This window comes from Dama dama, chromosome 6 (assembly GCF_033118175.1).
Source record: "Dama dama isolate Ldn47 chromosome 6, ASM3311817v1, whole genome shotgun sequence".
Classification (NCBI taxonomy): Eukaryota; Metazoa; Chordata; class Mammalia; order Artiodactyla; family Cervidae; genus Dama; species Dama dama.
In genome coordinates, this window is record NC_083686.1 from 12204559 (window position 1) to 12230780 (window position 26222).

The following is a 26222-nucleotide window of genomic DNA, read 5'->3' on the forward strand; positions in this document are numbered from 1 at the left end:
CTCCCGGCGGAAGTGACGCAACTGGAAGTCAGAGGGCGGAGTCCGCCGGGCCCAATGCTGTGGGAGGGGCGGTGTTGTCCCGATGGTTCCGCTGCCGGCTGAGCCCGACCAGGCGCGCTGAGGGCGGCGGTGGCGGCTGCAGGTGAAGAAGAGGCGACGGGGCGGGGAGCGGTCTCTGAGGGTAAGGTGGGGGTTGCCGGACTGGGAGGCCGGCCTCGCGAGAGCGTGCGGGTCTGAGGGCGATGGAAACGGCCCGGAACCCCGGGCTGGGCGCCCGAAGGACCGGGCCGGGCAGGGCAGGGCAGGGACCGGCCGCCGCCCCGCGCATCCCTCTGGCGCCGTGAGGGGCCGTGGAGCTGCTGTTGGGTCGGGCGTGTCCGCCCGCGGCCGTGAGGTTCTCCGGCTCGGAGACGCGACGACCAGGCCGGGCTCCGGAGCGCGTCCTTCACGGCATGTGCAGCTCCCTTGGCCTGGGCGCCGCACCCGCTTTCCCTTCCCGCCTCCCAGGGCACCGCCCGCGGTAAGCCGCGGGTGCCCTCTCCTCGGCCCAGCTCCCTCCATCGCCGTGTAACGTTGAGAGAGTTAGCGCTGTTAGGCACAAAGAGCTCCTATAGCCCAGCCCAGTCCCGTGGCCGTGCGACCTCTTCGTGCCTCGGATCCGCGTCTGTAAACGCGTGTTACACTGCCGTGCTTAACTCGATACGATTATTGTAGGATTTCCTGCAAAGCACTCAGTAGAGTGCTTGCCTGCTCTTCTCAACCCTTAAGGGGCTTCCCTGGTAGCTCAGTTGGTCGAGAATCCGCCTGCAATGCAGGAGACCCGGTTCAATTCCTGGGATCGGGAAGATCCCCTGGCGAAAGGGATAGGCTACCCCACTCCAGTATTCTCGGGCTTCCCTGGTGACTCAGCTGGTGAAGAATCCGCCTGCAACGAGGGTAGACCTGGTTTCGATCCCTGGGTTGGAAGATCCCCTGGAGAAGGGAAAGGCTGTCCACTGCAGTATTCTGGCCTGGGAAATCCCATGGACTGTATAGTCCATGGGGTCGCCAAGAGTCAGAGGCGACTGAGCAACTTTCACTTTCACTTTGGGGCTTCCCTGGTGGCTCAGATGATAAAGAGTCTGCCCACAATGCTAAGGAGTCTGCCTGAAATGTGGGAGCCCTGACTTCAGCTTCTATAGCTCAGTTGGTAAAGAATCCACCTGCAGCGCAGGAGACCCCGCTTGGGAAGATCCGCTGGAGAAGAGATAGGCTACCCACTCCAATGTTCTTGGGTTTCCCTGGTGGCTCAGCTGGTAAAGAATCCGCCTGCAATACGAGAGACCTGGGTTCGATCCCTGGGTGGGGAAGATCCGCTGGAGAAGGGATAGGCTACCTACTCCAGTGTTCTGGCCTGGAGAATTCCGTGGACTGTATAGTCCATGGGATCGCAAAGAGTTGGACTCGACTGAGCAACTTTCATTCAACCCTTAAGACAGGTCCTGCACATAATAATGGTGGTCACTGTGGGGCTTCGGTGAGCAAATGAAGGTTGAACGGGGTGTGAACAGAGAACTGTGAGAAGCTAAATTAGGACTAGGGTGCGGATGTGGGGGTAATAAGGAGGGTTTCCCTCTGGAGGTGAGCAGTGTCGGAAATGGAATAGAGGGTGTATGCAAGGGCTCTGGTAGCAAAATACCATAGCCTGGAGGGCCTGAACAACAGACATATATTTTCCTCACAGTCCTGGGAGCTAGAAATTCAAGATCAAGGTGTCAGCAGGTTTGGTTGCTCCCAAGGCTGCTCTTCTTGGCTCCAGCCGCACACCTTCTGGCCATGCCTTCTGGTGATCTTGCCTCTGTGCGTGGCATCCCTGGTGTCTAATGTCCAGGTTTCCTCTCTTTCTATAAGAACAGAAGTCAGATTGGATTAGGATCTACCCTAACTTTCCCATTTTAACTTAATTACCCCCTTAAGGCCCAATCTCCAAATACAGTCTTCAACATATGAATTTGGAGGGAAACACAGTTCAGCCCACAAAAGAAGGACTCTACTGGGTGGACAGAGAGGGAAATATTCTCCAACAGAAGTGACAGGTTGCCCAGGTTTAAAAGCTGGGTACTCGAGGTGGGTTTGTGTGCAGAGCACATGTGTGAGTCTTGTTTGTGCTCTTCTGCATTTTGTTTGTTTGTTTGCTCCCCCTGAAAATTCAGGGTGAATTCTCTTTGCTCTTTCTCTGGCAAACTTAACCTTCAGATTTCAGCATAGATGTCTTTCCTCCAGAAGGTTTTCTTCTGACCCTGTCCTCCAAATTAATTTGTACCTTCCCCGTTTAATATCTCCAGTAAGCCCTATTTTTGTTACTTCCACTGAACTGACTCTTCATGAAAGCATAGGATGACTATATCTGAGTTGTTGACCATCTCACCTCAGTGCCTTGTATATAGTGGGCACTCTGAAGTTATGTGAGTGACTCAAACTGAGACACAGCCTGTGGAGGGCAGGGAGCCTTCCATTCTGAGCTTATTAGCTTTCCATCCTCACCGAAATATCTTGCCACGTATTAGGCACACAACATCAGCTTAACTCAGTTGGTCTACATAGCATCGTAGAGTCATTGTAGAGCTAAGACAGGAATCTGGGCTTGTGTGCACATAGCCGGTGCTTTTGTCATTAGGGTTGGGTTAGGGGGCTGGGGACCAAGCCACTTGAAAGCATGACAACCAGAGAGGAAGATAGAACCACACTAAGGGAAGTGTGTGTGAACCTCAGACACTTGGAGAAATAATCTGTCAATGGCCCCACTGAACAGATTTCCCAAATTCTTTTCTATGGTGTTTGGCCAATTGATCAATGGAACTGAAGGGCCTTTGCCCTAGGAGCTGTCGCTACAGGATAAAATTCCATTCTGGTTTTTATTCTGAGTAGAAGCACCTCTTCGTTCGCATGTATCTAAGCTTTTTCTTGTTTCCCTTTTTCTCTTTTCCCATATTTCCCTTCCTTCCTTTTGATGCCATTCAGTCCACCATCACATTCTTGATGTAGATTTGTGGCATTTAGAACAGGAAGATACCTTAGAGATTATCTAACCCAATAGGGGACCCTGTTTTTACAGATTAAAACACTGAGGCCCAGAGTCTCCATCCATCTCAAAACCATGTATTGAGCACCTACTATGTCCAAGGCACTCTTCTGGGTACCAAAGATAGGCTAATTGATAAGACAGTAGGTTTTTGTTACTTGTCAGAAAGTGAGTTAGCCGCAAAGACAGAGAGCGTACCGTGCTCCTTGTATCGTAGCACAAAGCCTGTGTTGCATGTGTTCGTCCTCCTCTGTGCTGTGCTTTACGCTGGTGCTTGTCTGTGGGGTCACCTGGACAGTCAGGCGTTGGTAATAGACTGAAGAGGTTGCTGATTGGATTTCAAGGAAGCCCTCTGAGCTATTGCATGTAACTTGGAGTAGCAGTTAAGCATGTGGGCTTTGGAGTCAGATTCCCTGGGTTTAAATCCCAACTCTGTCCCTTATTGGTAGCCTATTATTATTAGCCATGTCGGTCCTCTCTAACTCTGGTCAGGTTATCTATTTGCTATGTGGCAAACTACCCTAAAACTTGGTACCTTAAAAACTCTTTTGTTTTATCTCACAGTTTTGTGAGTCAGAAATTCAGGCGGGGCTCTGCTGGGTGGTTCTTCAGCCCTACAGTGGTATGGGTGGGGAATGGGGTTCAGCTGGCGGTGGGGCCAGTCTGGAGCCTTCAGCATGACTTTGCTCCCATGTCTGGTCCCTGGGAAGGGATGACAGGAAGGCTGGGTTCAACAGGGCCCTTCTCCTGCCCCATATACTCGCTCCAGCTGGGCGCCTTACAGGCCTATTGGCAACGCAGGCCTCCCAGAGGCATCGTCCAGAAGATGGAAGGTGGGAACTGTCAGCTCAAAGGCCTCGGCCCAGAAAAGAGCACAGCTTTACACCCTTCCTTTCACCTGTTCTGTTGATTGAGATGGAGGCTGCTCTGAGTCAAGGAGAGGAGGGCTAGATCCCACCTCCCCTTGGGTCACAGATGTTGTGGCCATCTTTAATCTGCCGTGTGCTTCAGTGTCCTCATCTGTCTGTACAGTGAAGCTAATGGTACGTGCTATCTATCTCACAGCTATTCTGAGAACTGAATGAGTTCACATGTGTAGAGGGCTTAGATAGAATAGTGCCTGATGTAAAGGAAACATTGGATAAATATCATGATTATCCTTATGAGGTATATGATACATTATGATTCGTGGTGGTTATTTGTAAGACACATAAAAAATGTAAGATGCAAATTTTCTTTCTGGAGCTTTTTATAATCATACTTGGGAAGGTACAGGGTGGATATCATGAAGCGGTTAGAGAACTATGCTAAGTAACATACAATAGTTACAGTTTTTATAGTCAAATTGTGGAATAACTTTGCATGTAACTTCTGTATAATCAGAGAATGTGTGATATAGATTCAGGATATTTGCTGTATTTTAACACTTAAGTCTTTGGAGGAAGCTTCTGTGTTGTATTTTTCCTGTCCCTTTTCTCATGGGCATAGGAGCATGGACTTCGGGGTTTAGGAACCAGGGTTTAAGTCCTGGCTGTGGAATATAACAGTTTTCTGATCATGGCCATATTACTTTAACGCCTCACTCCTTAATTTCCTCACTTGTAAAATGGTGATCAAAGCGTTCTTGTAGCATTATTTCGAGTTAATGGCTGGAATATTCCTAGCACAGTGCCTGGTCTGTAGTAAGTAGTCAGTAAATGATAGCTAATTATAATGATAAACCAAGAAGGCTTTTCTTTTCAGGCAACCAGTGGGACAGGGTAGGTAACCGATCACTCGGTCTTTTGGGCATTCAGCGCCCTGAGGATTTGGCACTGGGGACCGCGCCGCGCCATCTGACATAGTGCTCGCCTTTCTGCGTCCGTGTTGCACAGGACGTCATGACAATGACGCACAGATCAGTCGGTCGGTTTGGGTGCCCTTTAGCGTCCAGTTGTGGCATCAAGGATCACTGCTTATCGGCGCCCTTTGTCCTAGGTCTCCTGGATGGTGGAGCATGGACCCAGTTGCTGCCCACAGCTGCCACCTTCTCCAGCAGCTGCACGAGCAGCGGATTCAAGGCTTGCTCTGCGACTGTATGTTGGTGGTGAAAGGAGTCTGCTTTAAAGCCCATAAGAACGTTCTAGCAGCTTTCAGCCAGTACTTTAGGTACGTGTTTTAGACTGTTCTAATTGTACAGAGAGAAAGCTTTTCTGGAATGGAGATCTTTCGTCTACATTTTAGTTTCTCCTCGGATTTCATTCCCCTTATCTTTTGTAGCACACTGTGGGCTCTTTTTGCTTTTGTGTTTAGAGTAACCTGAGCGGGAAGATCCGCTGGAGGAGGAAGTGGCAACCCACTGGAGTATTCTTGCCTGGAGACTCCCGTGGACAGAGGAGCCTGGTGGGCTGCAGTCTGTGGGGTCACACAGAGTCGGACACGACTGATTGACTGAGCACATGCACACGCGAGCGGGAAAGAGTCTTTTTAACTAAAATATATTTAGGGCCATGAAAGTAATTTGGCACTTTGTCTTTGATTTTTGAGTTGTAATTAATATCAGGCTTCTGTATACATTTCTTATCCTTTCCAGGGAAAAAGATTGAGGAATAGAGTTTCTGGTAAGAACATTTCTATGATAAGAAATCTGAGAGGGGAAAACATCCTATATGCCATTTTTTTTAATTAAAACATTTTCATTTTTGTTTCACATTTTACTATTCTAGGAAAACAGGTTTGAACTCAATTTACTTATTTCTATAATTGTTTTTGCTTCAATGAAAGATTTACTTATAAACAATAATAGCAATAGTATTTCATTTAAGTATTCTACACACATTTTCTGGTTAACTGGATTTATCTGTCCTGAAGCACTTTTTCAGGACTTCCCTATAGCTCAAAAGGTAAGGAATCTCCCTGTGATGCAGGAGACCAGGATTCAATCCCTGGGTTGGGAAGATCTGGAGAAGGGAATGGCAACCCACTCCAGTATTCTTGCCTGGAGAATCCCAAGGACAAAGAAGCCTGGTGGGCTACAGTCTGTGGGGTTGCAAAGAGTCGGACACAACTGAGCAGCTAATACACACACACACACTTTTTCAGAACCTTTCCCCTTAAGATGCATACTATTTTACTACTCTAGTAAATGATGCATGAAACAGGATTTCCTCTTTCGTTGATAATCCCGAATCGTCAAATTAAGTCTCAGCTGTCCTATGTGCTGCAAGTCATATTATAGTGGATTGGCTCCCTGAGGCAGCAGGACTTTGTGCCCATGTGTAAAATGGTCCCCTGCTTGGGCTTTGCCTGTTTCTTCTGTCTTTCCAGGACAGTTAGGTCTAGATGTTGTGATACATTGGCTAGTTTATTTGATAAAATGTCTTTAACAAACTTGCAGGGCAACTTACCTGACTCAGTATTTTTACAAATACTGAGACAAATTCATTCACTGTGAACTTAACTTATACCCAGAATAAAGTGCCTGGGCTTTATGGTGCCTTTTCTCCGCATTAACTTACAGGGCTCTCTCACTGCTGGTTTGTGGACCACTGGGTTGCTGAGAAGCATCAAGTACCTAGATCAGTCAGACTGACAGAGACGGAAAGTGGAAGGGTGGTTGCCAGGGGCTGAGGGGTTGGGGATAATAGGGGTTATTGTTCAATGGATAGAGTTGCTGTTTGGGATGATGAACAGGTTCTGGAAATGGGTAGTGGTGGTGGTTACACAACAATGCGAATGTACGAAGTGCCACTGAATTTACCATATGAACCATATAGCCAGGTGTTTGACATTATGTGTGTTTGGCCATGATTAACAAATTAAAAAAAATTTTTTTAAAGAGTCTGTATCTAGAGTTGGTTTATTATAGCTATTTTCATTTTCGGATGTTTTAAGACGCTTAGATACAGAAGTATTTTTGTATGTGTTTTATGGTTTGAGATAGATAATTTGTCAGACTAAACATGAAATATTGAAATGTATGTTCTTTAGTTTTCTGTAATTATTTGTATGCAATTAATAATGCATATGTATCATTACATTTTGAAAAAAAAGAACAATGAGTATGTTTTAAAATCTTACTTTGAGATTTGTTTGGATATTCAGCATACAAATTCGATTCATCCAAATTGCTTTATTGAATAGCTTGCAAAAAGTTCTTAAAGGATTGAAGCATACTTTTTTTTTTTTGCTTTTAAAAAGGACATGTTTTATTTTGAGTGATTAGAAAAATACTGAAAAACATTGAGAATCAATAATATCACAGACACACCTGGATCTTGACTCAGAATTGACAGACTTAGCATTTTTTTATTGTGGTAAGAACACCTAACGTATCTGCACACCTAACACGTTTTTAAGCGTGTGGTATACAGTGTTGTTAACTATAAACACTATGTCATGTAGCAGATCTCTAGAGCTTATTCCTGTCGCATAACAACTGTCACCATTTTTCCCTATTTATTTTAATCGGAGGATAGTTACTTCACAGTGCCGTGATGGCCTCTGCCATACACCAGCATAAATCGTCCACGGGCATGCGTGTGTCCCCTCCCTCCTGAACCCCGTCTCCCTGCTTCCTCCCCCCCTCATCCCTCTAGACTGTGACAGAGCGCCGTCACACATCAAACTCCCGCTGGCTGTCTATTTTTACATGTGGTGGTATATATGTTTCAATGCTGTTCTCTCACATCGCCCCGCCCTCTCCTCCTCCTACCGTGTCCCCAAGTCTGTTCTTTATGTCTGTGTCTCCTTTGCTGCCCTGCACGCACCATTGATGATACTATCTTTCTAGATTCTATATATATGCTTTAGTACAGAATATTTGTCTTTCTCCTTCTGACTTACTTCATTCTCTGTGATAGGCTCTAGGTTCATCCACCTCGTTAGAACTTACTCAAATGCATTCCTTTTCATAGCTGAGTACTATTCTACTGTGTGTGTGTACCACAGCTTCTTCGTCCAGTCATCTGCCTGTGGACACCTAGGTTGCTTCCATGTCCTGTGCAGCACTAAGTTGCTTTAGTTGTGTCTGACTCCGTGTGACCCCATGGACTGTAGCCCGCCAGGCTCCTGTCCATTGGATTCTCCAGGCAAGAATACTGGAGTGCGTTGCCATTTCCTCCTCCAGGGGATCTTCCCAACCCAGGGATCGAACCTGTCTCCCGAATTATAGGCAGGTTCTTTCCCACTAGCACCACCTGGGAAGCCCTGCTTCCATGTCCAAGCTATTGTAAATAGAAGTGTGAAAGTGTTAGTCACTCAGTTATGTCTGACTCTGTAACCCCATGGACTGTTAACCTGCCAGGTTCCTCTGTCTGTGGAATTCTCAAAAGCATACTTAATTTTTAATCTTAGCATTTATTGAAGGATAGTCATTTTGAACATTAGCATGGATATTACTTAAAATAAAAAGCTATCAGAATGTATGGATTGTTAACCCTGTAAGCAGATATCCTTTCTTTTATCAGGAGCCTCTTTCAGAACTCTTCAGGCCAGAAGAATGATGTTTTTCATTTGGATATTAAGAATGTGAGCGGCATCGGGCAGATCCTGGACTTCATGTACACGTCGCATCTGGATCTTAACCAGGACAACATCCAAGTCATGCTGGACACAGCCCAGTGTTTGCAGGTTCAGAACGTCCTCAATCTGTGTCACACCTTTTTGAAGTCCGCCACCGTCGACCAGCCTCCAGGCCTGCCCTGTCACGGCACCTTCTCCCTGCAGGGCACCCTGACTCCCGACGCGAACTGTGTCCTCAATGAGAACTACCCGCCTCACTTGCTGCCCGAGTGCTCCGCAGGCGTCCAGCAGGGCAGGGCCGTGGACGAGTCACACTCTCACACGCCAGCCTCAGTTGGTCTTCATCCCCCCACGGCCGAAACCTCCAAACAAGCCCCCGACCCGTTCGATGGCAGCTGCACAGAACTGCCTTTCAAACAGCCCAACTGTTACTACAAGCTCAGAAACTTGTACAGTAAGCAGTACTATAAACACGCCGGCTGTCCCAGTCACGAGCGCGTGACCGAGCAGCCTTTCACCTTCAGCGCCTCCGCGGACCTTCACGCCGCGGATCGCCAGCCCTGTGCGGTCAGCCACACCGAGTGTGTCCTGGAGTCCTCCCAGCACCTGCCTTCCAACTTCCTGGCCCAGCCTTTGGGTGAAAATGCCCCAGACCCCGCGTCCGACCACGCCGGCCAGCAACCTACCCGGCAGATGAGGCTCAAGAAGGCCGTTCACCTTAAGAAGCTCAACTTCCTAAAGTCACAGAAATCTGCAGAGCAAACCTCTGAACCGAAACCCGATGATAGTTTAACCAAGAGGCTGGAAGCTGCCAGGGAACACCCTGTGGAGAAAGTGAACAGCCCCAGCGCTGAAGAAAAGGAAAGCGAGGAACTCAGCAGTTCTGAGAACTTTAATGGCGTGAGTGAGATGGAGAGGCCCGAAGACCCTTCGGCCCTGGAAGACCAAACCCAGATGCCACAGTCACAGAGACAGTACGCGTGTGAATTGTGTGGGAAACCTTTTAAACACCCCAGCAATTTGGAGCTGCACAGACGGTCTCATACAGGTACACTGATTTGGTCCCCGCAGGCAGAAGGAAAGGAAATAATACCAGACGATCAGACACCACTGCCTGCTCCCGTTTTTGTAAGAAGTTTTGCTGTTGCTTGATGATGTCGTTGATATTTACCCCCAAAATCAAAGAGTGTTCGCTATCTTCTGCTTTGTGTTTTTGGCGATGTCGTTTAAAGAATAATCTTAAGTTAGTAAATGCTTTCATAGAGCCATTTTAAAAAAGATGGTGCACTTTTCATCTTTTAATTGTGGTTTTCTGTGAGAAGCTTTCCATCTCAAAGTATGGCAGATTCTTTTGATTCACTCAGATTTTCAAATTAATTCTAAAACAGATAAGCAATATTTAGTTCTTTCTTCAGAATTAAATATATATATATTTTTTAAAGCATGACGTTGGCTAATTCAGACCAAAGTAGTTTAGTTTGAGTAATTCTGAAAGCTTTGGAAAGTAATTTGAATGTCAGATTTTTTTGTTTGTTTTTAAGGTGTTTTTTTAAAGTTTATTTATTTTAATTGGAGGAGAATTGCTTTACAATATTGGTTTCATTTCTGCCATGCATCAAAATGAATTAGCCACAAGTGTACATGTTCCCTCCCTCTTTGAATGTCAGATTTTAAAAATTGTGATTTGGAAGGCAGGAGGTAAACTTGTGAATGAGGATCAGCTTTTAACCATTTGGTATTTTCAAGTGAAAAATTCTTCCATCTGAACACTGAATTTTCAAAGTTCTATTACCTTAGCTCATACCTCTTCCCCTTTCCAAAATATTTATTTTTTCCAAAGCTTTAGAAAAAGTGTTATGCAATATTTATACAGTATGTAATATAATACGTGTATATTACTTTCTTTCCTGCACTTAAGCCTGATGACCCTAGTACACATTACACATTATTGTCAATTATCTTCGAGGCATGAGAAGGAGTATGTTCAGGAGGCTTCTAAAGTAACTGCTTTCAAGGTGCTTGTGTGACTGTGACTATTGGTGTGATGTCCTGTTATCACTCCTAATTCCCCATTGGCTTAGATGTTCACTCCCTTATTGCATTGTTGAGACTGAATTAATATTTATGAAAGCCTTCTATAAATTTTGTTGTATTTGAATATAAAATACTATCATTATTTTTATTAGTTGCTCAAAATTATTCCATACGAAGACAGTACCATTGACTAAATTTTGCCCTGAAAAAGCTTAATTTAGATCATTCTGTAATTTTCTGGAGCCTAAAGATCAGTATAATTTTTATTTGAGAAACTTAGCAGTTTTAGCTTTAAAGGAAACAAGGATTGTTTCTATTCTGCAAGAGCGTCTTTGGATACTAGTAGTCAGACCGCTCTGTGGCACAGTTGCTCCCCGGGACATAATAGATTGAGAAGGGCAGCAGTTCTCAAAGCATGGCTTGGGGGACCCTTTCAGGGGGTCAGTGAGGCCAGCACTGTTGGCACCCTCATGTAGGATGCCCCCTGCCCTTCCCTCCTGCTTTCCCCTCAAGTATACAGTGCTCAGGCCCTCACCGTCGTGTCCAGTCGACTCTTTGTGGCCCCGTGGACTGTATCTCTCCAGGCTCCTCTGCCCCTGGAATTTTCCAGGCAAGAAGACTGGAGCGGGATGCCGTTTCTTCCTCCAGGGCAAGTGTACAGTGGAGTCGGCTCAAGGCTGCAGGGTGTGTGATGAGGCCTTCACCTGGTGGCCAATGAGAAATGCCTAGTCGTTTTTTTCAAAAATCACTCCGTTTTGATTTCTAATACAGACTGTACCATCAAATATGGCCCACATAAGGAAAAGCTCTTTAGGGTCCTCAACTGTTAAGAGTGTGAAGGGGTCCTGAGAGCAACAAGTGTGAGAACCACTGGTATAGGGTTATTAACCCTGGTCACCTGAGACTCTTAGGAACTAGTAACAACTTCTTTTTTCAGACTCTCGTATCTCGTAGTGGGGGCTTTAATGTAGCATTATCTATTATCTCTTTAACTTCAGACATAAATGTAGTTCAAAATGCAGCATTCATGTGATTATAATTACAGTTGGCCCTTGAACAACGCAGGGCTTAGGGGTGCTGACCATCTGAGCAGTCAGATCCTGGTGTAACTTATAGTTGGTCCGCCATGTACCGGTCCCTGCATGCCTGCAGATTCAGCCAACCTCCATGATGTAGTTACTATTGAAAAAAATCCACGTAAGAGTGGACTTGCACAGCTAAAACCTTGTGGTTCATGGGTCACCTGTGCTTGTGGTCAGGAGCTCCCCCCTCATCCTGGGGAAGCCATTAAACAGTTTCAGGAAAAGATCAAAAGGACCTTATCAGAGGCCCAGAAAGCTCGCCAACTCCAGCAACACAACAGGAGGGGAAGCATTATTTTTTAGAAAGGATCTTAATGAAAGCACTTGATTTGAGGGGAATGGGGAAAGTGAAAGGTTCTTGGCCTTCACGGGGTTTGTTTATTAGGGTTTCTGTAGGTTAAAGGCAGTACCTGAAGTATGTTTTTAAACAGACCATTTTCTGGAGACTGTCTTCAGAACCGTTGTGATTTCTTTGTAGTAGAGTTCCATTTTCTACACCTGTTCTGTCCCAAAATGTGATCATTCAGAGTTACTGGAATCAGAGGGGCCAAGCAGTCAGCCAGGGAACATGTCCCATGGTGGAATCTTCTTTTCTGCTGTTAGCACGTTTCAACCAAGGCTGAAAGGCCGTGGGGAGGGGCTTCTTCCCCGCACACACTCAGGGGGCCCTGCTCTGTTTGGAGCAGTTCCAGGTTCATACCTCGTGTGATACGGGTGAGTCCCCCTGGTTCTGTTAGGACTCAGCTGTGGTCAGTGCAGGAGCCAGGCTGAAGGATGGATTTGCGCTGGTCAGCAAGAAAACTCACATTTGATTTTCGACTGAAGGAGAAATCTATGTCCAAAGCCTAAGTATACTTTGAGTGCAGATAAATACGTTTAATTTCAATACAGCTTTAAATTTGAAGAAGCATTTCTTTTTTTTTTTTTTTTAAGAGAGAAGTAAATATAGATTGGGACTTCCCAGGTGGCTCAGTGGTAAACAATGCACCTGCCAATGCAGGAGACCTGGGTTTGATCAGGAAGCTCCCCGGAGGAGGAAATGGCAACCCTGCAGTATTCTTGCTGGAGAAGCCCATGGGCAGTGGGGTCACAGAGTCAGACATGACTGAGCGCGCGCGCGCACACACACACACGCACACACACACACAGATATAGATCTCACTTTTATCATCTCTGCCTGTCATCTAAGGGTGAGAGAGGTGGTGAGGAAAGAGGCTCCCCATGTTCGTACCCTGATGATGAAGTATGTTATACTCTGTTTTGAATGGTGGGACACAGGAGGCAGTTTAAACATTGAAAATGGAAAACTGTCGTGCAGGTATTACTAATGATTTTACCCGCTGTCTTTTGTTTTGTTTTAGGTGAGAAACCTTTTGAATGTAACATTTGTGGGAAACATTTCTCTCAGGTGGGAATACTTTTATTTATTGTTAATAATCGGAAACCTGAAACCCCGTGTTTATTTTTATTACAGATGAGACATAATTTTGGGACTTGTGAGAGCAGACTCTGATGATATCTGTAACTTAAAAGACTTCATACTAAATCAGGAGAAAATAATTTTCAAGAAAAAAAATTTCTAGCTCATTGTGAGGGGTACCATTTTTTATAAGCATAACTGTGAACTCTCACAATAACTTCCCTCATTAAGGATGAGTCTAATTCTAGTATAGTTCTTCTCTTCCTGTGCATGATATAAACCATATTGAGCACCACTTGAGGGCTGGGGGATTCCTAGGTGGCTCAGTGGTAAAGAATCCGCCTGCAGTATGGGAGACATGGGTTTGATTCTTGGGTGGGTAAGATCCCCTGGAGAAGGAAATGGCAACCCACTCAAGTATTCTTGCCTGGAGAATCCCGTGGACAGAGGAGCCTGGTGAGGTACAGTCCATGGGGTCACAAAGAGTCTGAACAACTGAACACACCCGTCAGTTTATGCCACGCTGGACCCAAGACAGACACCTTGTCACTCTCACTGGGGTTGTAGATGTTAGGGCGTTGGAGAAGAGACCACACACTTTGCACACGTCCTCTCACTTGGCTGGGGTATGTCATCTCCTCCTGTGGGCTCTGTACTGATCTGGGCACCAGACATGGCAAAGGTTTCAGAGGAGATTCTGGACACAGGAGAATGGCTGTGGGAACCCGCTTATCCTTCTGCAGCGGAAGGTAGCTATTCCCAGAAGCTGCTCGCAAGGCCCAGTGCCCTGAGGAAACAGTTCACAACTGTTTCTACACATGCATGATAATCCTGGAGTAAGAACATGTCCAGATGCTCCTTGACTGGGGAAGGACCTTGGAGCTGGGCCTCGATGGAGGAGCTGGAGCTCCCGAACACCCAGACCTGCCATCCGGCTGCTTTTCACTCTGCCTCTGGCTGTGAGCAGTGATTCACCATGTCCCAGTGGGGTCCTTGGCCTTATCAGTCCAGGCAGGACTGCACACCCCTGCTAAGTGTTCAGTAAGCCTCTGTGGAGCTGAGTGGAGGGATTGCTGGTCTACCTGCTGTGCACTCTGGCTGAGGCCTGTGCTGCTTCCTGCCAGCCTTCCCTGGAGGTCAGAGCTTGGCCTCTAGAGCGAGACAGCCTAGATTTGAATCCAGCCTCTGGTTTTCTGCTTTGACCTTGGACAAGCTACGTGTTTGGCACTTTGGCTTCCTTATCTGTAAAGCGAGGGTGTGGGACCACTGACCCCCGTGGTATGTGAGGACTAAATGAGTTTATAAGATGGTCAGCTTCCCAGGTGGCTCAGTAGTAAAGAATCTGCCTGCAAATGCAGGAGAAGAAGGTCTGATCCCTGGGTTGGGAAGATCCCTTGGAGAGGGACATGGCAACCCACTCCAGTATTCTTGCCTGGGAAATCCCATAGACAGAGGAGCCTGGTGGGCTACTGTCCTTGGGGTCACAAAGAGTCAGACATGACTGAGCAACTGAAGATGTTCAGCGTCACGCCTGGCCCATGGTGAGTCCTCAGGACACATCAGCAGTCCCTCTCCTGTGGCCATTGCCTCTCATCTCTCTGTCCTCTCTGCTCTTATAGACCAGTCTTCCGAAGGCACGCACCCCCCTACTCCACCCCCCACCACTTTAATCTTTCCAGCTTTGGTGTAATGGAAAAGCATAAAAACTGGATTAATGACCATTACTAATGAGCAATCACAACTTCTCTGGGTCTCATTTTTCTAATTCTTAGAATAGAGATAATACCACCTCATGGGATATTAGGAGGATTAAATGAAAAAAAATGGATATGAAAGTCCTTTATACATTTACACTGTGATAACAGTTTAGGTTCTATCCTTTTCTTGTTCAGAATCCCATGGGTTTTCACTGTTAGCCAAATAAAGTGAAACCAGACATTCAGGCATTGAGTCTGCCTTCAGCCTTCTCTCCTGGAGTTAATGCCGGGGCTCACCGTCAGAGATTCTGGTGCTGCTGGTTGGGGCTGGGGCTTCAGTGTTGGTACTTTTCAGCACCCTGTCCTCTGCTTCAGACCCTGGCTACACGTTCGCTCTCGAGTCCCACCAAGGGCAACCGTGTCTGACAGACGCTACAGAAATCCTCCTCTTCTATATTGGTGTCTGTGTTTTTATCAGATTTTTATAAAGAGGTTTTTTTTTTAATGAACATAACCATATATTTATGGTTTTCAGATGTATATTGCTGTTTTACTTCCTAATGTAATGATGAAGTTTTTGTGAATAAGAACTCTTTCAACAAGTATTTATTACAAACCTACAATGTCTGAGGAGCTCTGCCTGTGCTGGGGCACAAAGATGAATAAGGCTTCAAGGAGCTTTGTGTTTAGAGGAAGAAACAGGTGCATAAAGTGATAAAGCACGATGAAACAGTGGAAGTTCAATGGCACTTGTATGGGGAACAGTATGGGCGAAGAGGGCAGTGGTCATTCCAACCTGAAAGTTGTGATGTTTGGTGGGTGAGGTCATGGGATATGTCCCGTGCCTGGGGCAGGGCCCTGAAGATGGGAGGCTTTGATGGGCCTGAGGCTCTGGCGTTCCAGGTGGAGGGAGCAGTGGCGGTGTTTACACTTTACCTGTCCTTCATTTCTCATATGAACTGGAATACATGTGGTTACAGTGGACTGGAAATACCTTCCCTTCGGGAAGATTCAACAATCAGAAAGCAGACCTACCAATAAGAATTAACTTTTTACTCATTGTAGTATTTAATAGGGTTGGTTAGTCTTTAAAAAAAAAAAAATTAGCCACAGCCTTAATAATGAGTCAGTAAACAGTTGACCTCAGCTTTGGAAAAGCTGTGATAAGCCTGGATTGTGACAGCAGGCTCTGCGTGTACTAATGGAATTCCGGACATGGCCCTTGCCCGGATGACAGCAAGTGAGAGTCATGCAGGACTTGACACCATGCGTGAGGCCCCGTTTGGAGCCACGTGTCTCCCATGTGCAGGAGAACCCAGGCTGTTCAGTGCAAACAGAGGAGAAATCTAAGACCGCGAAGGTCGGGACTACCTGTCACAAGAAAAACAGGCAGAGGGAAACCCGGTGTATTCAGCTGTCTTGGGGGAGAGGAGTGGAGTTCCCTCGCCTCTCCAGTGAAGCAGAATAGAGACCCTGAGCAGCTGCTGCAGGAGGATGGGTTCTGAGAGGTTCGGTACCCTCCCCCACCTCCTGTGTCCAGGGTGTGATTGACAGGGCACCTCATCCCCTAGGAGGCTGCTTAGACATGTTCCAGGGCGCTGATGCGGCCCCATGCCAGAGGTGGCCAACTGCATCCTATCCGTGGTGAATATGCCAGAAGTAATTTTTCAAATGAACCTAAGCTACTAAATCTTCAACTCTGAGGTGGTATTTCCATACTTTTGATGTTAAAATCCTTTTATCAATGGAGTAATCATTGTTCCTTAGGTGATATCTTTATGTTAATCTCCAGATTTTTTTTTTTTTTTTTCTGTTTTAAAGTCTTAAAACTTCTCAACTAGATGACTTTTAAGATCTGAGTTCTCTTTTGTGTCTAAAGTTTCACAGTTCCCTATTTTGTACAGAAACAGTCACCTACCACTAGAAGAGTACTCTGCCAGAGAACATGTGCTTGATTTGATCATGGTTAAATACTGAGGTTCAGGTACCTATTAGAAGGAGTTCATTTTTTAAATTACTCAACAAACCAGGCATTAACTTCTCTTCTACAGCAGAGTTTTTCAGTTCTGACAACTCCATCATAAACTAAAGTGGTGTCCACTTAGAAAGGGTAGAATTTCCTTTTCTGCTAATATTTTTCAGCCCAACAGCAGCACAAGCTTTTTGAGTCCACAGACAAAGTCGAATTGGGGAGTGTTCCATCCCAGATGGAGGGGCCACGGCTGCTCCCCTCCCAGGGCCTCTGTTTACCTCCTGGAGCAGGTGAATTACACTTTGTGAGGACATTGTGAGGACTCTCTGAAAGCCAGTTTGTAACTGGTGAGCAAAGTGTTCTTCTCATAGCAAACCCTTAACAAAGGAGACCTACTGGTATTTACCACTTGCTGGAATTTTCATGGATCCAACAGTATGTAGATAATTTCTAAGATATAGTCTGTGTACTTAAGATATAATTAGTAACCTGGTGGCTCAGTGGTAAAGAATCCTGCAATGCAGGAGCCTAGGGTTTGATCCCTGAGTCACGAAGATCCCCTGGAGGCGGGCATGGCAACCCACTCCAGTATTCTTGCCTGGAGAATCCCAAGGACAGAGGAGCCTAGCAGGCTACAGTTCATAGGATCACAAAGAATCAGACACGACTGAAGTGACTTAGCATGCAAGCACGCAGAGCATAGCAAAATTTACCAAAAATAAAGACTCTTGACTAAAGGGCAGATAATCTGGGCCACAGTTTGCTATGTAATTTGGTATACATTTTCTGAATGCATGATTAGATTTTTTTGCCTGAATCTTTCCATTATTTAATCTACTTTTATGCCATTTATCAGATTAATATATGCTCCTTTATCTGGGAGAATGATAATTATTTTCATGATACATTTTCAGTATTAAATAGCTAAGAAAACATCTTAAAGTTTGTTTTACTGTTGTTTACTGTAATATTTAGGTTTCCCTCATAGCTCAGTTAGTAAAGAATCTGCCTGCAATGCAGGAGACCTAGGTTCGATTCCTGGGTTGGGAAGATCCCTTGGAGAAGGAAATGGCAGCCCACTCCAGTATTCTTGTCTGGAGAATCCCATGGACAGATGAGCCCGTTAGGCCACAGTCCATAGGGTCACAAGAGTCAGACACAACTTAGTGACTAAACCACCACCACTGTAATATTAAGTGAAAGACCATTTCAGTTATATTTACTTTGAAAACAAGTAATTGTTAAGCTGTATTTAAAAAGGAAAGATGCACCATTGCTAAGAATTGAATCCCAATGCATTTCAACCATAATACATGGTTTATATAAGAACTTGAACAAAGGATCTAATTAAACCATGGAACAGATGGTGCCATCCATACAAGTTGTTATTTAAATGACCAGCTTTTCTGAAATTTGGAAGTGACTGATTTAAAATGTGTGTTATCTTAAATTCAGTGAGCCATTTCCTGGATAGCAGAGTCACTGTCATACTGAGAATTCAGCACAAGCTAGCTTATTCACAGACGCTTGCAGGCCCTCATGGAGGACAAGAGTTTAAGCTCAGCTCAACCAACATTAATTTCTGGCCTACTGTGTAACCGGAGCAACTAATTTATTTATCTGAATCTCAATTGTACACCTAGAAAACAGAAACAATAATACCAATTTCTAAGGGTAATTTGGTTATGTGTGAGTGGACCAAATGTCTATTGCTGTTGACATTTGCTGTTTTATTATTGTTATTAATAGTCATTCAGTTAAAAGCTAGGTATTTCCCATTGTTTTGCCAAATACTTTCTCTTTGGTTACCTAAAATAAACCAGCTTTTTTTCCTTATGCTGTACTTATCATATTTTGAAATATAGTATCTAACTCAGTGTTTTCAGAGTCTGATAGATGTAAAGAATCTTCCGTGTTACATAACATAAAATCCACAGTTTTCTTGATACTTTCAATCCTACAACCATGAACTATCTTTGAGTTTCATCTAAAATATAGTTTGCAAATTCACAAAGCCAGCCACTTGTGCCTTCTGAGGCGGCCCACAGTGTCTGTGTTTCTCTCTAAATAAATCCACTTCTTACCTATCCAAAAAAAAAATTACAAGCCAAATTTAGGAGTTGGGGATTATTGTTCATTCTCTTTTTTTGGCTTATTTTGTACGTAAGGCCTGCATGTTATTACCTTGGATATTTTCATCCTCCTCAGTGTTTTTCATAGCAGAACACTAAAAAATTAAGTCGGGAAGTGACAGATTGAGACCGTTAATGTAAATTACAGCAATGGAAGATTGTGTTTTCCAGTCCTAATTTGAAACATTTGCCAGTAGCTTTTGTAATGTCAGGCATTTGCAGGTTTAATTTCACTGTACTTTAGGCAATTTAGTGTTGATTTCCTGTTGATTAGCACATGGAAATCTATTTTGTGATCTCAATTTAAATCAGTTATTCTTCGTAAAGCCCTGCTGTTTCAGAGATTAGAAACATAGAAGGCCTGCAGCTGAAGGACCACCGTGAATCTCCTGATTTGCTCTTTTTGCACAGAAGTAAAAATGACCAACCTGTCAGTAAGAGCAACTGTACCACCAGAGGAAATACTTTCTGGAAATGTCTTACCTTCCTTATGAACAAAAGCATGTTTTTTAAGAAAAAACAGTGCATACTGAAATGACCAAGTACAAGTGCTACCTTTTTTCAAATGATGTTTGCATGTAGGTGGTCAAGGTTAAAAAAAATAGGAAATATGATACATCAACAGCTGTTCAAAATACAAGCTTAGCAACCCTAAAAGAAGCCCCCACAGAATGTCGGCCCATTTTACAGGGACATGGCGGCCTGTACCCCTGATGAGGGACGGGCCAGGGGCTGGCATGGAGCTGAGCTGAAATCAGTCGCCCCCTGTTCAGTTGCCAGTCAAGGGCCGCTCCCAATTCAGAACCCAGGCTGGGCCTCCATCTCCTTGCTGCTTCTGAGTCGTGCATCTGGGATCTTCACTGGGAAGTTGGACTGGAACCTGGCTAAATCTGTCAGTGTCCCTTTTGAATGTATGTGCCCTTAAAAAAGTTTTTTTTCCATTATTGGCATATTTTTTCTTTTCCTTTTCCGCAGGCGGGTAACTTGCAGACTCACTTACGTCGGCACTCTGGGGAGAAGCCGTACATCTGCGAGATCTGCGGAAAGAGGTCAGTGCAAGGCTCGTTCACCTGCCCGAGAGGAGCCGTCTCGGCATCCCCGAGCCTCGCAGGGGCCGAGGTCACCCAGGAACCAGCAGAGCTGAACCCGCTGGCCTTTCATGTGACCCACATGAGAACATAGAAAAGAGATGGAAATGTTAATCAAAGGAGAATCTAGGACACAATTGTAGGAAATGGGATTTTACAGGAAACAATTACACTAAAATTTCCATTCATTCCAGAAATGTCTATTAAAAGATGACTGGCCCCACGGAGGTGACCGTCTGGTAGGGAAGTGAAACTCGGCAGCCTGAATGCCTGGAATCAGGAGGGGGGGTGCTGGGGGCACGCCAGCCCCACTCGCAGACCCGTGAAAAGGCTGAGAGGGCAGTTACAGGAAGGACGGGCGAGCCTCAGGGCCAGGGAGGCTGCGGACTTGGGAAACCACAGTCTCCCTCTGGAGGTGGAGGTGCCCCCTCCTGTGGGCATACCGGCCTGCAGCCTGTTCCCCCTGCCCCTCAGGGGGGCGTTTGTGGGGATTCCACTCCCTCTGTTATCTGGTGGTTGGTCGTTCTAGGACAGGAGGCAACAGCTAGGCCTCTACTGGTCACTAGTGTTTTCTTCATTCATTTAACCATTCAGCCATTCAGCATTTATTAGGCACCTACTGTGTGCTAAGTGCTGTGATGGGAACACTGACATTCTCTGCCTCTGATAACGTTCGTATTCAGGAGTCAGGGGCAGGTGGGCTGGAGGGGGGATGACATGGGGCAGTTATAGTCACAGTCTTCTGCTGGGATGGGACAGCACCCTTGGTTCAACTCCAGAAAAAGCAGTTGTCTCTGCAGATGGTAGAAAACAGAAGTAAAGGCTTCCTGGCCTGATAGTGTCTCTGCCCCAGCTGCCCGGACACTGAAGGCCAGGTTTAGCACCCAGGTCCCATGTCCTGCCTGTCTGGGGTGCCTTGTAGCACAGGCCCTCTGCTGTTTCGCTGGGGGTGGGGGGGTCCTTGAAAGTCTTGTTTCTCAGGGTGTTTTCAGTGTGAGCCTTCTGAACTCCCGTTTAGAAGTAAAGCGTGCATTTATAGTCTTCCCAGATGCATGGTCCTGCGGTCAAGTGAGGCGGGACAGAGAGGCACTGAGCTCCATGCCGGGGCTTGGGTTGGGCTGGGCTTGCCCCCCTGCCGCCAGCCCACCTAGCGATCACCTCTAAGGAAGAAAGGTTAACGCAAGTAGGTAGGGAAAAAGTATTTTAGAAATGAAACACTAGGATCATTCTCTACTCTTCCTTTAAAAAGAGGAGGAAAAAAAGATGTTCTTTTCTAATGAACATCTCAAACGAAATCAGGCCACTCCTGGTCACATTCTGAGGGAGCAGCTCGTCTTCTCCCCGGGCGACTTGGGGAGTTAGAAAGGTCTGCAGTGACGCAGGCAAGCTCTTAATTGACTTTCCAAATTGCATTTGCAGGTTTGCAGCCTCGGGAGATGTCCAGCGTCACATTATCATCCACTCAGGAGAAAAGCCACACTTGTGTGACATCTGTGGTCGAGGTATGGCCGAGCGTCTCCCTTCTCTTCCGTGAAGATCTCTGATTAAAATGTTCTCCGTCCATCAGCCTAACCCTGGTGTGTGGTCTCCTCTCTAGGGTTCAGTAACTTCAGTAATTTGAAGGAGCACAAAAAGACGCACACGGCTGACAAAGTCTTCACCTGCGATGAGTGCGGGAAGTCTTTCAACATGCAGAGGAAGTTGGTAAAGCACAGAATCCGGCACACGGGTGAGCGGCCTTACAGCTGCTCGGCCTGCGGTGAGTTCCCGCCCGCCGCAGACCCCGTGCTCACCTGCTCCTCCCCACGGGGAGGGTGCCGGGCTCTGCCCACACGCCATCCTGGTCATTAGCGGGGCTCAGATAGGTCACCCCTCTTCTCATGGATAACACGGAAGTGATTGCTGTTTCTTGACCACCTTGGTCTTCTCTGATTGATCTGTGTTCGTGTGGCATTTACCTGAGGTTTCGGCAACTGCCGTAGATACCAAGGTGACTGGTGACAGAGGCCCGGGTGCCACAGGGCATTGGCAGTGGGAAAAGCGGGCGCGAGCGTGCGGTGCAGCTGCAGGGCCGGGGCACACGGTGGGCTCAGGAGGGGGCTTCTGGAGACCGTGTCACATGTCACAAAGCAAAGTCACCTCTGCGGCATTGGGTGCATCAGTGACGTCATCAGGAGGGAAAGAGGAGGCCCGCGGTGCTCCATTTCCAGGCACGTCACTGCACAGGCGAGGGAACTGGGGCTTCGAGTTCAGTACCCGTGATCACAGAGTGTTGGAGCTTCTGAAGAACTGGGGGAGGGTGTGTGTGTGTGTGTGTGTGTGTGCATGTGTGCACACGCGGGCATGCACAGGTGCGCGTGCATGTGTACACATGTGCCACTGACAATGTGGACTGAATGACTGAGTAACCATTTTTATGACTACCTGGTTAGAACAAAGAGGAAAACTGCTCAGAGTCAGGCCATGGGGAGCCTGGAATTGGGGCATCCTCGGAGCGGCTCTGTTCTCGTGGTTGGTCCCTAAAATAGGGCAGGACATGCGGGATGTGGCCGGAGGCAGCTTCCTTCATGTCTCCCACATAAGCTGGGTCAGATCCCCCGGACACCAGCATCTGCAGCTCCGTGACTTGTCCGCTCCGTCTTAGAAGATAAAATTGCATCATTTTCAATCACAGTTGCAGTCTCAAATGCCTAGTGTAGGATGTCAGTTCTAAATTACTATTCCGACTGTGAATTTGACCTCAGGTTCACTGTTCCCTTCCTTCCAGCCAGGACCTGCTGCCCGCTATGACCCCTGTAGAGGAGGCAGTGCAGCGGGCCCCTGTCTCCCCCCATCCTTCATTTCCACCCCTCCCTGCTACTCACTAACTGAGGTTTCTCATCCAGACGAGGTCAGCTTTCGGGGAGAGCAGGGAGAGGAAGGGAGCGAGAATGATTCTGTGTGGCAGGTTCAACTCTTTATTAACACTCACTGAGTTAAGTCCTGTCTATAAAACCTATGCATTGGGGGCAAGCAAGTCAGCAGTTGGGGTGCATTCAGTGTTGTGCTGCCCTCACCACAGTCTTAGAACATGTTCATCACCCCAAAAAGAAACCCCATGCCCATGAGCAGTCACTCCCCATTCCCTCTCTCGGCAACCCTTAATCTACTCTCTGTCCCTAGATTTGCCTGTTCCAAACAGTTCATAGAAACAGCATCCTGTAATGTGTGGCCTTCTGTAACTGACTTCATTTCACTTAGCAAGTCTGCTGTGAACATTCACATGCAAGTGTATATGTGGGTGTATGTTTTCGTTTTCTTGGATTCAAGAGACAGTTTCCATTTAATGGTGGCTTCACAGTCCGAGCTTTGCTGACTTGAAAGCCTGGCCCTCTCTGCCTCTTTTTCCCTCCCTCCTCCTCCCGCCCCCCCCTCCAGCATTTCACCTTCTTCCTAAGACAGCCTCCCCTTCTACCCTGTTCTCCCTCCCCAGCACTTAGCTGCACTTTCCAGGATGGAAAGGTGCATTTTCTTCTGGCCAGACTTTCTTCTTTAGCCCTCGGTTTTGTAGCTGTTCATTCCGAGGAGACTTTCCCTGTCGGGGTCCCATTGCCCCTCTGGGCAGTCCTCTTAGGTTCCAAGGCTGACTCCCTTGCAAGCATGACCCTCGTCTGATCTGTGGAAACACTCACGTTCTGTGCTCCAGGGTCTGCAGACCCACACGGGTGCAGATGTGACCATTTGCTCTCTCTGTCGGCCGCCCATACAGTAAGCAAGCTGTCTCCATTTTCCCCGTGCTGGAGGCAGGTATGGCTCCACTGTGACCTCCCAGGGACCTGCATCAAGCCCCTGTCTTGACTTGAGGTACAAAGGAGAGACTCCTCCTCCCATTTCCCCTCTCTGGGGAGCTCTCCTGTGGCTGAAATTTATATCCATTGACACCTTTTGCCACATAATGTCCACTACTGAGAATTTATCTTAAGGAAACAAGGGAAAGAATGATGTGGGCTGACCCTCAGGTATGGTAGCAAACAGTTGGAAGCAGTCCAAACAGCCCACCATTGCTTGACCAGGGCTGGATAACTGAGAATTCAAATACAGGGAGGGTAGGATTAAGTGAGAAGTTCTAAAAGGTCTGTCCACGTAAATCATGTCATTTGTTTCAGTTCAGTTCAGTCGCTCAGTTGTGTCCAATTCTTTGCGACCCCCCCCCCCCCGTGGACTGCAGCACACCAGGCCTCCCTGTCCATCACCAACTCCTGGAGTTTACTCAAACTCATGTCCATTGAGTCAGTGTTGCCATCCAACCATCTCATTCTCTGTCATCCCCTTCTCCTCCTACCTTCAGTCTTTCCTAGCATCGGGGTCTTTTCCAGTGAATCAGTTCTTTGCATCAGTCCTTCCAATGAACACTCAGGACTGATCACCTTTAGGACAGACTGGTTGGATCTCTTTGCAGTCCAAGAGACTCTCAAGAGTCTTCTCCAACACCACAGTTCAAAAGCATCAATTCTTTGGTGTTCAGCTTTCTTGATACAACTCTCACATCCATATGTGACTACTGGAAAAACCATAGCTTTGACTAGACAGACCTTTGTTGGCAAAGTAATGTCTTTGCTTTTTAATAAGCTGTCTAGGTTGGTCATAACTTTTCTTCCAAGGAGCAGGCGGTGTCTTTTCAAACAAAGCATAGTTTGTTTTAGTCCTTTGTAAATGGCTTCCATAAGGTCATGTATTGGTTTTTCTCTTCTGGTGTTCTGACCTCATGGCAGGCCTTAGGTCACCTAAGCTTATACCTAGAGAAAGGAAATAGGACCTGGAGAAGGAGCGTAAAATTATGTTAGAAATTGAACGTATAAGTAACTTTAGAAAAGAGGCTTCTAAAGTAGAGATTGGCTGTGTTCGATTTGGGGATATCTGAGTAGCGCTGATGCGGTTTCCCAGCTAGGCTGTCTGGCAGGTGCCCAGGCCCCCAGGGGACGCTCCTGGGCAGGGAGACGGGGCTGTGCAGAGCGAGGCTGCAGGTTGGGGGGCTGCAGCAGAGGGGCATGGAAGGGTCTGGAGCCGGCGTGAGTGGGTGACAGCAGGGCTCGGCCGAGTTCACAGGAAAGCGGGGTCGTTTGGCACTTGGGGGCGGCGGGGACACCCTCCCGAACGTCCTCCTCTAAGAGCGCCCTGTCTGTCCCTGCAGGGAAGTGTTTCGGAGGGTCGGGCGACCTCCGCAGGCACGTGCGCACACACACCGGGGAGAAGCCGTACACGTGCGACGTGTGTAGCAAGTGCTTCACCCGCTCGGCCGTGCTGCGGCGGCACAAGAAGACGCACTGCCGGGCGGGCGACGAGGGGCCGGACGCCCTGGAGGCGCTCGCGCGGGCCATCGAGGCCCCGGACCTGGAGCGGTCCCAGAGCTCAGACTCCTTCTCCCAGGACTTGTCCGTGCCTCTGATGCCCGCCGTGACCGTCAAAATCCCCACGCACCCGGCAGACGAGGACACGGTGGCGGAGTTTGACAGCCCTTGTAAGTTCCGGCCGGTGGCTCAGCCCCCGCACGGGCCGAGCGAGCCCGAGAAGCTCAGCCTGGAGCCCGTGAAGCTGGCCAAGCCCCCGCACATGCCGCCGGTGCAACACCAGGCCTACGGCTACCCGGACGTGGATGCCCCGGCCAGCGCCGAGCCGCTGCAGGCCGATGGCGTGGCTGCCCTGCGCTCGTCCCTGGCGGCCCTGGACCACCCTCCCTGCACTGACCCTCTGGGCAGCCGCGCCGCCGCCCCTGCTTACAGGAACTCGGAGGGCCAGTTCTTCTCCAGCATGACCCTCTGGGGGCTGGCGATGAAGACGCTGCAGAACGAAAGCGAGCTAGACCAGTGAGGCCCCCGCCTCACTGTCGGGGGCCGGGCTTCGGGACGGGACACCTTATGACCGGCTCCAGACAGAGCCCGACCCTGACCTGGTGGGGCTGAGCATCCTAGCACCTTGGGCTCAGCCTGCGGGAGAAAGCCTCCTGCCCCCTCCGGGAGGTGCATGTGGACGGAACAAGGCTCACGGACCCGGTGGTATGGACTGCGGGGAACTCCTGCCCATTTTGGTCATGGTAAAGGGAAAATACACATCTATAATAATCCAGATATTATTTTTGCATTTTTACATGGTGAAATTTGTAGCATTTTGTATTTTTATTTACAAAAAAGATTTTATTTGTATAGGGAACTCATATAATAATTTAATTTGAATAAATGGAAGTTGCCTTTCTGCATA

At 47.3% G+C, this 26222-nt stretch overlaps 1 protein-coding gene across 4 annotated transcripts; it reads left to right on the forward strand.

Moving 5' to 3' along the window:
* Positions 1 to 49: 49 nt before the first annotated feature.
* On the forward strand, positions 50 to 26222 carry ZBTB49 (zinc finger and BTB domain containing 49). 4 transcript variants are annotated; one of them, XM_061145521.1, is made up of 8 exons: positions 58 to 181; positions 5039 to 5209; positions 8509 to 9611; positions 13041 to 13087; positions 19876 to 19949; positions 21408 to 21490; positions 21586 to 21747; positions 25159 to 26220. In XM_061145521.1, the coding sequence occupies exons 2-8, from the start codon at positions 5058 to 5060 to the stop codon at positions 25833 to 25835; spliced, it is 2298 nt and encodes a 765-aa protein (XP_061001504.1). In that variant the 5' UTR covers positions 58 to 181; positions 5039 to 5057; the 3' UTR covers positions 25836 to 26220. The 4 variants fall into 4 exon arrangements, with proteins under 4 accessions (XP_061001505.1, XP_061001504.1, XP_061001503.1 ...); XM_061145520.1 differs by lacking the exon at positions 13041 to 13087 and having other exon boundaries at positions 8509 to 9691; positions 25159 to 26221; XM_061145522.1 differs by lacking the exons at positions 5039 to 5209; positions 13041 to 13087 and having other exon boundaries at positions 50 to 181; positions 8509 to 9691; positions 25159 to 26221.

Coding starts and splice junctions, on each gene's coding strand:
- ZBTB49 (XM_061145520.1), top strand. CDS start 5,058: ATGGACCCAGTTGCTGCCCACAGCTGCCACCTTCTCCAGCAGCTGCAC. Junction 9,692..19,875: donor CACTGCCTGCTCCCGTTTTT/GTAAGAAGTTTT, acceptor CCTTTTCCGCAG/GCGGGTAACTTGCAGACTCA. Junction 21,491..21,585: donor GTGTGACATCTGTGGTCGAG/GTATGGCCGAGC, acceptor TCTCCTCTCTAG/GGTTCAGTAACTTCAGTAAT.